This window comes from Thalassophryne amazonica, chromosome 18, assembly GCF_902500255.1.
Source record: "Thalassophryne amazonica chromosome 18, fThaAma1.1, whole genome shotgun sequence".
Taxonomy (NCBI): Eukaryota; Metazoa; Chordata; class Actinopteri; order Batrachoidiformes; family Batrachoididae; genus Thalassophryne; species Thalassophryne amazonica.
In genome coordinates, this window is record NC_047120.1 from 55,144,005 (window position 1) to 55,155,550 (window position 11,546).

An 11,546-nucleotide genomic window follows, 5' to 3' on the forward strand; every position below is an offset into this window, starting at 1 on the left:
TTTGGTTTACTGCTCTATTTTTTATGTTGTTTATAAATTAATAAATTGTTTATAAATTAATATAATATCAAATGACAAGGATCTATTTTAGCCATTATATAAAACAAATAATGAATGTTTTTACATTCTTTCAAAGGAACAAATATTTAATTCGGTGAAAGCTGGAATGTACCAACCTCATGAAATATTCGTACCATTGAACTCATAAACATTCATTATTTGTATAATGTGTACACCGTCCAGAACAGGGGGCATCACCAAGAATATTTTGCAGCTTTCATCAGGAGTACAACCGATTTTATGATTATATTTGAACAATTTATTTAAATTCATTTCTATTTAGAGTGAAAGTAGTTTTTACGGCACTTTTTTTTATTATTATTATTATTTGTAATCTTTAATTTAAAGCAAAAAAAAAAAGACTTTTCTTTTTTTTCAGACACGTGTTCCAGCAGTTTTAAATGCGGGGGGAGGGGGGAGGGGTGTAACTTGTAACGCGGCGTAACAGTAACGCGGTCGCCCCGCCCCCTCCAGCCCGTGAGTGGTTTAAAGTTTCTCCTGGCGGCCTCTGATTGGTCGGTGAAGTTTTTCTGGGGGGGGGGGGGGGGAAATAACTTCAGAACTGAGAGAAGTTCTGTAGGAGCCTCTTATCACACACACACACACACACACACCAAACTATGGAGCCGATCAAACACACACTTATTTAATTCATGAAGAAATCTTTCTCCCAAACCTGTCGTACATCGCAGTTTGGGACTAATTTGTTCTTTTTAACCCTCGTTTCCTTTTTTCTTCTTCCCCTCTGTTTAAAATGGTTTGTGTGGGCGACTGGATCTACATTATTTGGATTTTACTCTTTTCCATTTTTGATGCGGTTCTCTCGAGTTATTCTGAAGATCAGTGCAGCTGGAGAGGAAGGCAAGTACTTCATACTTTATGCTCTATTTTTGCAGCTAGTGTAGACATTTGATGCCACAAGTGGTGCACAGAGATGCTGCAGGTGTCTGGTATTTTTAGACTTTGCAAACACTTGTAAGGGCCAAGAAATAATAATGCTTAACTGAATGAAATAAATGTTGCCAGATCTGTGTTGCCATTCTAACTCCAGGGTTGGAATGTAAAGAATCTGTAGTTGTATTACAACTTTATTAATTAAAAAAAAGAGCCATAAGTGGCACATTTTCCTCCTGATTATGTTTTAATTCAGTAAAACTAGTTGTTTATTAACAGTCGTATTATTTTCAGTGTCTTTTACCCAACAGTTGTGGATTGAACCCTGTGGCCTTTACACATTTTTTAGAATAAAATCAAATTTCATAAAAACAATTCATACTTCTTTATATGAAAATTTGTAAAACTTTGCCCTTTAAATTCATAGGGAAAACAAATTTCTACAACATAACCCACATTAAATAAAAATATCAAGGCCAGCCATAAATAAATCATCACTTTTACAGCCAGGTTTCTTTAAAGGAGTCCATTGGATGCAAGAACATTGCCAAATTACCGTTCAAGAAGGAAACTAACTAGTGAGGGAAGCCATCAAGACACACATGCCAACTCTGAAGGAGTTACAGGCTTAAATAACTTCACGGTGGATTAGAACAAGGATTTTCTTTAAAAAGAAGATGTGAAATTGTAGCTGCAGTTTGCCACAAGACACATGAGAGGCTTGAGCCTAGAGTTGAACCATTTTGTTGTATGTTCCATTCCACCATGAAGCGGTGAGTCGTGATGCTGCGGACAAAGTTTCTCCACAAAAGGCTGCAGAAGCCTATATAATTCCTTCAGAGTTGTAATGGGTGTGTCTTGGCAGCTTCCCTCATTAGGTTACTTCTTGCATACAGTTTTTGAGCCCTGCCTACTTCAGATATAGTTAGTATGCAGTGACTTTGAATTGTTCATGAATCCTTCCCCTGAGTAAAGAAAACTGGCATTAAAAGTGGTGATTTAATTGTGAGAGACAAACGGGGCACATATATTTGGTTAATAGTGAAGTCACCCCACTGCAAACTTGCCCCAGGTGAAGTCACCCCATTCTTGTAACACAATATTTAAATTCTGATATGTTCAGTAATAAATTATTTATACACATCAGTGGTATAATACACTGTTCTTACTCAAGTTTTGTAAGTAAGATGATGTTTTAAGGTCGGGGAATGTAATTGTCAGGTAAAAAGCCCAATGATGGTAGAAGCGGGGAGCACTGTCCAGTTCTATACGTCACACTGGCAAGTCCCTAACTTTAAACTAGGCATTCTTAATTATTAAAAAAAAAATTAAGCATGGATAGCTGGAGTGGGGTGACTTCACCTGCGGTGGGTTTGCAGTGAGGTGACTTCACCTGGACTGGGGTGACTTCACCAGGGGCGAGTTCACAGTGAGATGACTTCACTCCATACCCATATATTTCATTCTTTTATTTACTTTACGTCATGTTGTAGAGTTTAAAGGTAGCAATTAAAAAAAATTTCATATAAAGAAGCGTGATTTTTTTTTTTGATGTAATAATTTTTGTTTTAAATAAAATATAGCCACAAGTTCTGATTGACAGGGTAGAAGCACTGTTTGCGCAATTCAACCCATGAAATATTCGAACGTGGCAGACATATATAAATAGATTTGAGTTTGATTAGTGATTGATGTAAAAAAAAAAAAGAAAAAAGAATAAATAAAATTTGTAAAAGCTCCAGGGGACGCAAACCTTTTCACAGCTCTATTATCTCAGTCAGCAGTTCTTTTTGGAGATGGTAGATGGTCGAGAGCAATGATGTAGCCTTTATTTAATCTCGTGCTCTCTTGTCGTGTGCTTCCATCACACAGCGGTTTGTCCCAGCAGCAGGGCAGCGTAGAGCAGATCTCCCTGCACTGCTCTGAGGGAACCCTGGACTGGTTATACCCTCAAGGGGCTCTGCGCCTCACTCTGTCACCTCGCCTGCCGTCTGTGGCAGTAGGACCCAGCGGTAGCAGCTCAGGCCTCATCACAGCCTGTGTTAAACCTTCCGAACAGTTCCACGGAGCCCAACTGTACCTGGAGAGAGACGGGGTCTTGGAACTCCTCGTAGGAGACCGCCCAGAGTCCTCCCCACCGCCGAGGGTGCGCTGCTTCAGCCGTTTGCCTGGGGAGAGAGTGGCCCTTTTTTTGCAAGCCACACCCCATCAGGATATCAGCCGGCGTATTGCCTCCTTTCACTACGAGCTGAGAGGGGATTGGTCTGCCCGCCTGTCACTCGACTCCACCTCCATCAGCAGTGAAGGTGAGATACTAACGTAGACTGTATAGACTGTGGGCAATGCTACAGAGGGTTTGTAGAGTATATACTCTACAAATTGGTGATGTAGAGTATATACTCTACAAACCCTCGGTGGGCAATGCCACATAGGGTTTGTAGAGTATATACTCTACAAATTGGTGATGTAGAGTATATACTCTACAAACCCTCGGTGGGCAATGCCACATAGGGTTTGTAGAGTATATACTCTACAAACCCTATGTGGGCAATGCCACATAGGGTTTGTAGAGTACATATTCTACAAATTGGTGATGTAGAGTATATACTCTACAAACTGGTGATGTAGAGTGTATACGCTACAAACCCTCTGTGGCATTGCCCACAGATTTTTGGAAGAGTGGGTTTGAACCTCAAATGGGGCGGTTCTAAATATCGCCATCTTGGCAGTGTCGGACTCCGCTTAACTCCTAGCCAACCCATAAATGGTAAAGAGGTGGGGCATGAGTAAGACTGGCATCACCTGGTTGGGACAAATGAAGCCTGAACACACCCACTTATCTCAAAGCTACCAAGTTAGCTAAAGATAAGAGGCTAGGTCACCTGACTTTCGCAGACTGATTAGCGCATATTTTTGCAGCGTGTACACTGGTTGTTATAACGAGTGGCTTGGATGCTGGTATTAAAAACTATGACCAGCATATTGCCTCAATAACTGCGGCGTTATGACTGTAGCTAACATCACCAAGCTATTAACAAAAATTCACTTAACGGAAATACTCCAGCAGAGACGTCTTAGGTGGTCTGTTAGTACAATTAACCGCCCTCAAGCCATATTATTAGATATTCATAATAAATTCCTCAGACAGGACAAACAGTGAAACTGACAGCAGCTAGCAGTCTGTGCTAGCATGACGCTCAGCCCAGCACCTGTCACTCAAAGCGACCACACCCGTAACTGTTTATAACTTTATATCTTATAACCGGATGTTCGTCGCCAAGGCTTTGGTTGGTTGCAACGCACAAGGATGTGCGCCAAGAAACACTTAAGATTTGTTGCAGAAATGATCAATTTTCTTCCTTTGAAAATATTAGGCAATTCAAATGAGTATAAACCATAAGTGATGGTATTATTCACCAGTATATCCTTTCTAGGTGATTCAAAACTTTCCAAAGAGGCCTCTGTGGGCTGCAGGAAAGAGGAAGTGACCAAACGTTCCTCAAAGGTGTGCAGTCTGCTGGTTGGGAGGAAGAAAAGGGGAGACAGAAATTGGGGGAAAAGGGTGGGGGGACAAAAGCACAGTATGTGGGGTTTTCTCCAGAGCACTCTGAATGAGTGCCGCATGAGTATTCTGGGATTACTGCCGTCGCCAAGGCTACGCGGAGGCCTCTGCCCAGCTGAGATGCTCCCCTCTTTTGTTGAGCTGCCTCTCTGTGGGCAGACCTGTCTACAGGAGTATCCTCCCCCCTACCTCACACACACACTGATTAGGGGTGGAAGAGGGAGTGCGGCGGACCGGAGTGGAAAGAATCTCATTTATCAAGAGGATTTGGCTAAGTAGGGGAATGCGTGGGGTGGGCAAAGGGATTCCAAAGAAGCACAAGAAGCGTGAACGCAATGAAATGCCGGACTTTTTTTTCCTACTCGGTTTAGTCAATGCTTTGATGGTTTTGGCTTTAATCTTTTTTTGTAGTAGTAGTAGTAGTAGTATGAAGATCTTGCTACAAATTACAGAAAAATACTCTTTTTTTGGGTGGGTAGTGGTGGTAGTCTAGCACTTTTTGAATAATAATAAAAGTTGTCAGGTCTTGGTAGAAATGAGGGCAGGACGTTCATAGAAGTGGGACCATGGTTCATTGGCCATCTTTGTAGTCCACCCCCACTCTTTTTACTTGGCCTCTATCTAGGGGGCTTTGATGTGGTGTGACTGTAGACACCCTAGAATTGGGGAAGTTTCCTTTGGCCCGAAGAGTACAGGGTGGAAGGTCCTCACACCTTAAATGCTCCATGGGTTGTCTTGGATAACTATAAAAGTAGCAGCTGTCTGCTAGAAGCTTGAGGTTTAAGGCCACTGTGCAAATGATCAGACTCTCCCTGGGGCTTTCAAAGAGAGTTGGAAATCTCTGTGTTTGACTGCAAACAGGGAAAGGTGTGCTTGACAAAAATCGGTAACTTTCCAAACGAAATATGCTGAGAAAATGTGACTTTCATGTGTGGTTAAATTTGTTCTTCCAAACTCTTATTTCTGACCCCAAATCAGTAACAATGAAAACTGGATCATAAAGATGACGAAAGTATGCTCTTGTGATATGATCTTTAGGAGAGGCTGTTTCGCGATAAAATCACATGGAAACCTGTTGTCTTATACGCATGAAGTTTTTGTACGAGATGAAACTGAGTGGGTCACGTTTTATTGACAGTGAACTGGATGTAGTAGACTTCTAGAAGTTCTCCTAGAACTTCTATGTTAAAACAACTTGACCTGTTTAGTTTCACCACGTCAGGTTTAACTCGACAGGTTTCCAAACGTTTCCTACTAAAGTCATCTGACTCAGGATAAGAATGTGGTTGCAAACATTGATGTACAGAGGTTGTTCCGACCTGGTCCGACAATAGGCCACATGTGCACTGTGAGACAAAGTGTGCCTCAGCTTTTTGTGCCTCTTGATTCATTGCTCACATTCCTGTGTATTTAATCAGGAAATTTGGTATTGAATTTCCAGACGCGCAACACAACATTCACCATGTGTCCAACGTTATGCAAGGCCACTAACTGACCACGTTCTTCTTCTCCATGTCTCTCCAGATGCCTGCAGACCCTGCAACAACACTGAGATTCTGATGGCAGTCTGTACCAGTGACTTTGGTGGGTGACCTATGAAAAAATGTAACAGATCAGATTTGAGAAAGTGATTATTTTGCATCAGAATCTTCACATCAGCTGCATTGACTCAGTGAAAGAGAAAACCAAAGTGACTCAGAAATCCTCAGTTGTCAATAGTACAAAGGTTTAGCAAGTCCAAAATACACATAGAATAGGGGTGGAAGGTCGTGTGTTGATTGATAAATTTTGTTGTGCCATCAGTACACCGGCTGCATTTTCATCCTTTCAGATCAGTGCTGGATTTGAGTCACAAAATGTCTTCATCAGATGGACACAAGTATCAGAAACAATGAAAAATGGATCACAATGATGAGAAAAATGTAATGTGTTATATGTAATATGACTATTTTTGTGAGAGCACACCGTAAACACACGGAGGCTGGTCCAGGTCCTTATTTCCAGTCTGATGACATGTGACACCGCCCTAAAGTTTCAGCAGTTCCATTCTGAAGAACTAAAACCTTCAGAGTAGAGAGACATATTTCAAGGCTCCCTCAGTGTCCATCAAACACAAATTGGCCATTACTAGTCCTTAATTCTGAGCCCTCATCCGACCACCATTAGTCAAGATAACACACCACTGGGTGAGCTAGTATAAGCAGCAACGGGTTTAAAAAGTTTTGTTGTGGTGATCATAAATAGATCTTTGTTTCTGTCATAACAGTGCAACAGAGGACATTTACCAGACAGGACACAACAATACCAACTACTGCCACTAGTTTAAAAATCAACATATTTGTATATGACAACAGAAATTCTAGACTGAGTTCTTGCTAGCACAGTGCCTTTCACCTGGATTAATGCTAGCTAACCTGGCTCGTTTAAGAATTAGCTGATTTATAAAAACTTTTTTTTAAAGAATTTCCCAGTTTGGGATTAATAACGTACCTCCATCTATCTAGCTAGCTATAAAAGCACAAGTAAAAATGGCTAAATTATTGAAAAAAAAAACAAACAAAAAAAAAAACAAACATGTCTCCACCCATCGTAAAACCATTTAAAAACATCGACCTAAATTTAAAAAAAAAATTTTTTTTTCACCTTTATGTTGCATAGTAACGACTACAGGAAACCTCTTCGTTTGCCATCGTACTCTAGAGCTCCAGGCTAAAGTGAGTACTTATGGTAATAAATAAAAAAAAAAAAAACTATTTCCGGTTACCGTAGCAGACCTTAAAACCTTCTGTTTAAACTCTGTGTTCTTCAGCATCACAGTGGCAGCAAACAGTGATTTAGTACGTCTTTATTTATTTGGAACCCCATTAGCTTCCACTAAGTGGTTGCTAGTCTTCCTGGGGTCCAATAACTTAAAATCACAATACAATTACTTTCCAGCGATAAATACTCCATATTATGGTAATTGCACAATCAGGTGTACCACTAGTGTTTCACTTTTGGCAAAAAAATGAAATTCAGTATAATGCTTAATAGTTTGTTTCACAATGATAACAACATCCCAAGGGATCTTCATGCAGAATTTCATGAGCAAATACCATTTAGATTTTTTTCGGTGACAGACTGAGTGCTTGATCGTTGTGAACAAAAACAGGTACTACGGAGACTACATTAGGTTTGTGAAGAACTCTTTTATTCCAAAAAGTTACACACCAAAGCATTGGAAATGGTGTTATTTCTGTGTCCTATAATGTGAGTCAAAAGACTGGACCAAAATTTCTGCTGTAAAACCTCCATCATAGTTTTACAAGTGATTCCAGTATAGAGCTACTACTACGGAGACTACATTTGGCACAAATTGTCATTCTTGAGGTACTAAAAATAAATATATCACTTTCAATTTCTAGATCATGGTTGAGACAAAGACACTCTAGTGAAATATATTGGTATCATTCCTGCACCTAGTGTTGCCTCTTTGTGAGTATGCTACTACGGAGACTACAATATTTTGGGGGACATCCACATCCCTGATTATGTGAATTTCCCAGAAGTTCCAGCAATAAAACTGAAACAAATTACTCGCACTGTTTTGTAGGGGATCCATTTAGGTGTCAAATCTAATAAACAGGAATTATGAAATCAAAGGATTTATGTTTAGAACATAGTGTTTTCACAAATGAATTGACAAATGGTTACAAACCTATTATTTTACTCAAATGACTGCTGCTTGGCTCCAAGTGAAGATATTTTGATTCCGTAACTTGTGTCATGACCAGAGAAATACTGGGAATGTCAATGATTGGTGTAGTTCTTTGAAAGGTTTGAGAAGATAAATATCAGCTTTATTAAATAATGAGCAAATTTCACATGAAACGAGGTAACATGCAAAAAATTGCATTTTTTTCACCATATATTCACCATTTTTGAGGTTTTTTATGCATTTCCAAACTGTAAAAAGCAGGGCACAGATAAAGGTATGCCCAAGGGTCCTTACCAATAGCTTCTAATGTCCCTAATGGCATTATTTTATGCGATATAGGTTGGTAACATTGCATTATTAAAATGGTAACACCTGATTGTGCACTTACCGCATACAATTAACAAATTCAATACATAATCCTTCACATTGAACTCAGTTCAAAATCTATGCTTTTTCAATTCATTCATACAGTTTTGTTTTAAAATCTTTTAAAAATAACATCTACAGTTTATTTGCCTTATACCCCCAGACAAATGGTTCCATGTTTCTGAGGATCTAAATAACACTGTTCTCCTCATATAGTTGGACTTTGGAAAAGGTCCAATTAAATGACCAAAGCTAACCTGCTGAGTGACATGCTGATGACAGTAGCCACTATACACCAATTTATCTACAAAGAAAGTTGGATAACCTTTACATCTAATGCTACTTTTGCTAGCACTAGCATCAGGGCAATATCCACAGGGAAACCTGCAAAATTAAATGTGGATTCCAAAGATTTACAACATATCTTCAAGCCCTACTGACAGAGCTATAATGTGACTAATCCTGACAGCGGGTTAGTGTAGTAATTAACCATGACTGAGGCATAGAACTAAGAAATTCACTAGACATCATCAGAAATTCAATTCAATTTAGTTAGTTTGTATAGCGCCAAATCAGAACAAAGCTGCCTCAAGGGAAGTAAGCTCTAACCTTCAACCCCTAGAGCAAGCACACAGGCGACATTGGTAAGAAAAAAAACTCCCTGTGATGATTTGAGGAAGAAACCTCAAGCAGGCCAGAAAATATGATAATTATAAGAAGGAAATATTGTAGGAATTAATGTTATATTTTGTTTATTCACAGTGGTGCGTGGAAACATTCAGTCAGTGGAGGAAGACGAGAATCTACGTGCGGCAGTGATTAAGGTCAGCGCCACGCGGGTGTTTCGTCAGAAATACGCCCTATTCACTGGCACCAGTCGGTTGAGGAACCAGGGCGAGATTAGAACTTTGCTGCAGTGTGGCGTCAAACCAGGACCGGGCAGCTTTCTTTTCACTGGTCGAGCCCATTTTGGGGAGGCGTGGTTAGGCTGCGCTCCTCGATACAAAGACTTCCAGCGGACTTACACCACAGCCAAAGCGGCCCAGCAGATACCCTGTGAACTGCCTGTAGACTGAGTGAGAAACTTTCCGTCAGCTCGTCTGCCGCGTAGAATCAAGGCTGTGCGGGAAGCCAGCCTCCTCCCGGGCTGCCAGAACTTCTTGGTAACACGGTTAGGAAGACGTCATGGTGCACAAGCTTTGGCTGGGTTAGCCACGGCACCACCGGCGGATGGCATCTTCCGAAAGGACTTAAGATCAGTGCAATATGCAATCACCTGGTCCAAAAGACCCGGTGGAGTCACGAAGTTTGGGATATGGTAAAAATGAAGATTTTGGCATTAGACAAATGTGACAACATTATGCAGTTTCAGCTGTTTTAAAAAGCTTTGGTATAAATTGATACCATCAGTCCATGCGTGGTGACTGTTATGACTTTGGAACTCAGGAATATCTCTAAAAAGTTCTGCTGCGACACATCCAGGTCAGATGGGGTGATCCAGGATTTTTTTTTCCCCCCCACAGTGTTTTAGTGATTGCAACAAAACGCGTGGTCAACTGTTTTAAGCAGCCGGCTGGAGGCAACTGAGCACCTAATCACGTTTTTAGTGGCTGGATCATTACTGGAGCCATCCTCAATTGAAGAGATTAGAAAAGGGCCACGTGATAGGAATAATATTTGCACTGAAAAGGATAAGGGAATGATCTGGAAAGTGCAAAGCTGCAAGCACTGAAAACCAAAAAAAGAAGAAAATAGAATTTTTAAGAAATAAAGCAACTATATGTAGCATAGAGAAGTGAACAAGAATTTAATATATGTACAGATAATGTGAGCACGGAGCATCACAAAGCTAACTGAGGATTTTCGCGGCTAGAAGCAGTGCTGGAAGCACTTTTCTGTTATTGTCAGCTCAGACTTTTATTTCAGGAGATTGTAATAAAATTAGGGATGTCCCGAATCAGTCTCAAAGATCAATATCGAGGCTGATCAAGGCATTTTTTGACTGACTGGTATCAGTGTTATTCAACACGAGTTGGAGTCGTCTATGATCCATTTTCTAAGTAACGTGTCGACAAAGCTGATGGCCACTGCTCTATTCAATGCTTGCTAACAAGCAACATCATGGCGTGTTTTAAAAACATATCTATGCTCTGCTTCGCTTCAAATATGTACCAAGTCTGTTGGAGGCTGTCTGGCTTCGTGTCCAGTCTTTTGGCCTCAATGTCAAGTTTAAATTGTTGCTTGAAAGTGCACCAACTGCTGTCAACTTTCCTTGTTAGCTTCAGGTTCTGCAGTGGCTTAAAATCATCCATTATCATGGCGCTTTTCATAATTCGCTTCCACATTGTACCCATCAGAGAACAATACAGAAATAGTGATGCATCAATAAAAATTGTAAGCATTCAAGTTTTTTTTATTATTAATTTTAAATGGTTGTTGATGATAGAGTCTTATTTTGTCAACATCCAAAATTATTTTTCTCCTCCAGCATCTCCTTGCCTGCGCAACAACTTGGTCGAAATGATCACGTACAAACCCTCAACCAATCATCACACAACCGCTAGTCAGATTTAATCCAAGATGGCGCTATATCCACTTTGCAATCGAAAACTGTGTTTCAATCGAGACCATCTTTTTAATAGGCGGGGTAAAAAACGTTTTAAAAAAAGAGAGAGAAGAGGCTGGACACTCCAGACCTAACATTACTGACACGTAGTGGAAAGAAGTAAAAAAAAAAAAACTCTTGCGCCTTTCTTTGAAGTTAATTCTGCATTAAATGAAATTGATAAGGGTAATAAAAAAAAGCATTTTGGTTGTTACTTTGTTGTAAAAACTTTAAGGAGCAGCTTGGATTGCAGGTTGTGATTTGTTATTATTATTATTATTATTATTATTTTTAAAGCAGTATAGCGATCAATTGCCAGAAATATAATTTTATGTTTTTGCAGTTTTTCCTGTGCAAGTGTC

The 11,546-nt window shown here is 40.0% G+C and overlaps 1 protein-coding gene across 1 annotated transcript; it reads left to right on the plus strand.

Moving 5' to 3' along the window:
* Positions 1 to 642: 642 nt before the first annotated feature.
* Positions 643 to 11,345, plus strand: metrn (meteorin, glial cell differentiation regulator). Its single transcript, XM_034194317.1, has 4 exons — positions 643 to 921; positions 2,827 to 3,260; positions 6,041 to 6,100; positions 9,342 to 11,345. Exons 1-4 carry the CDS (start codon positions 815 to 817, stop codon positions 9,653 to 9,655), a joined length of 915 nt encoding a protein of 304 aa, XP_034050208.1. The 5' UTR covers positions 643 to 814; the 3' UTR covers positions 9,656 to 11,345.
* Positions 11,346 to 11,546: the final 201 nt, after the last annotated feature.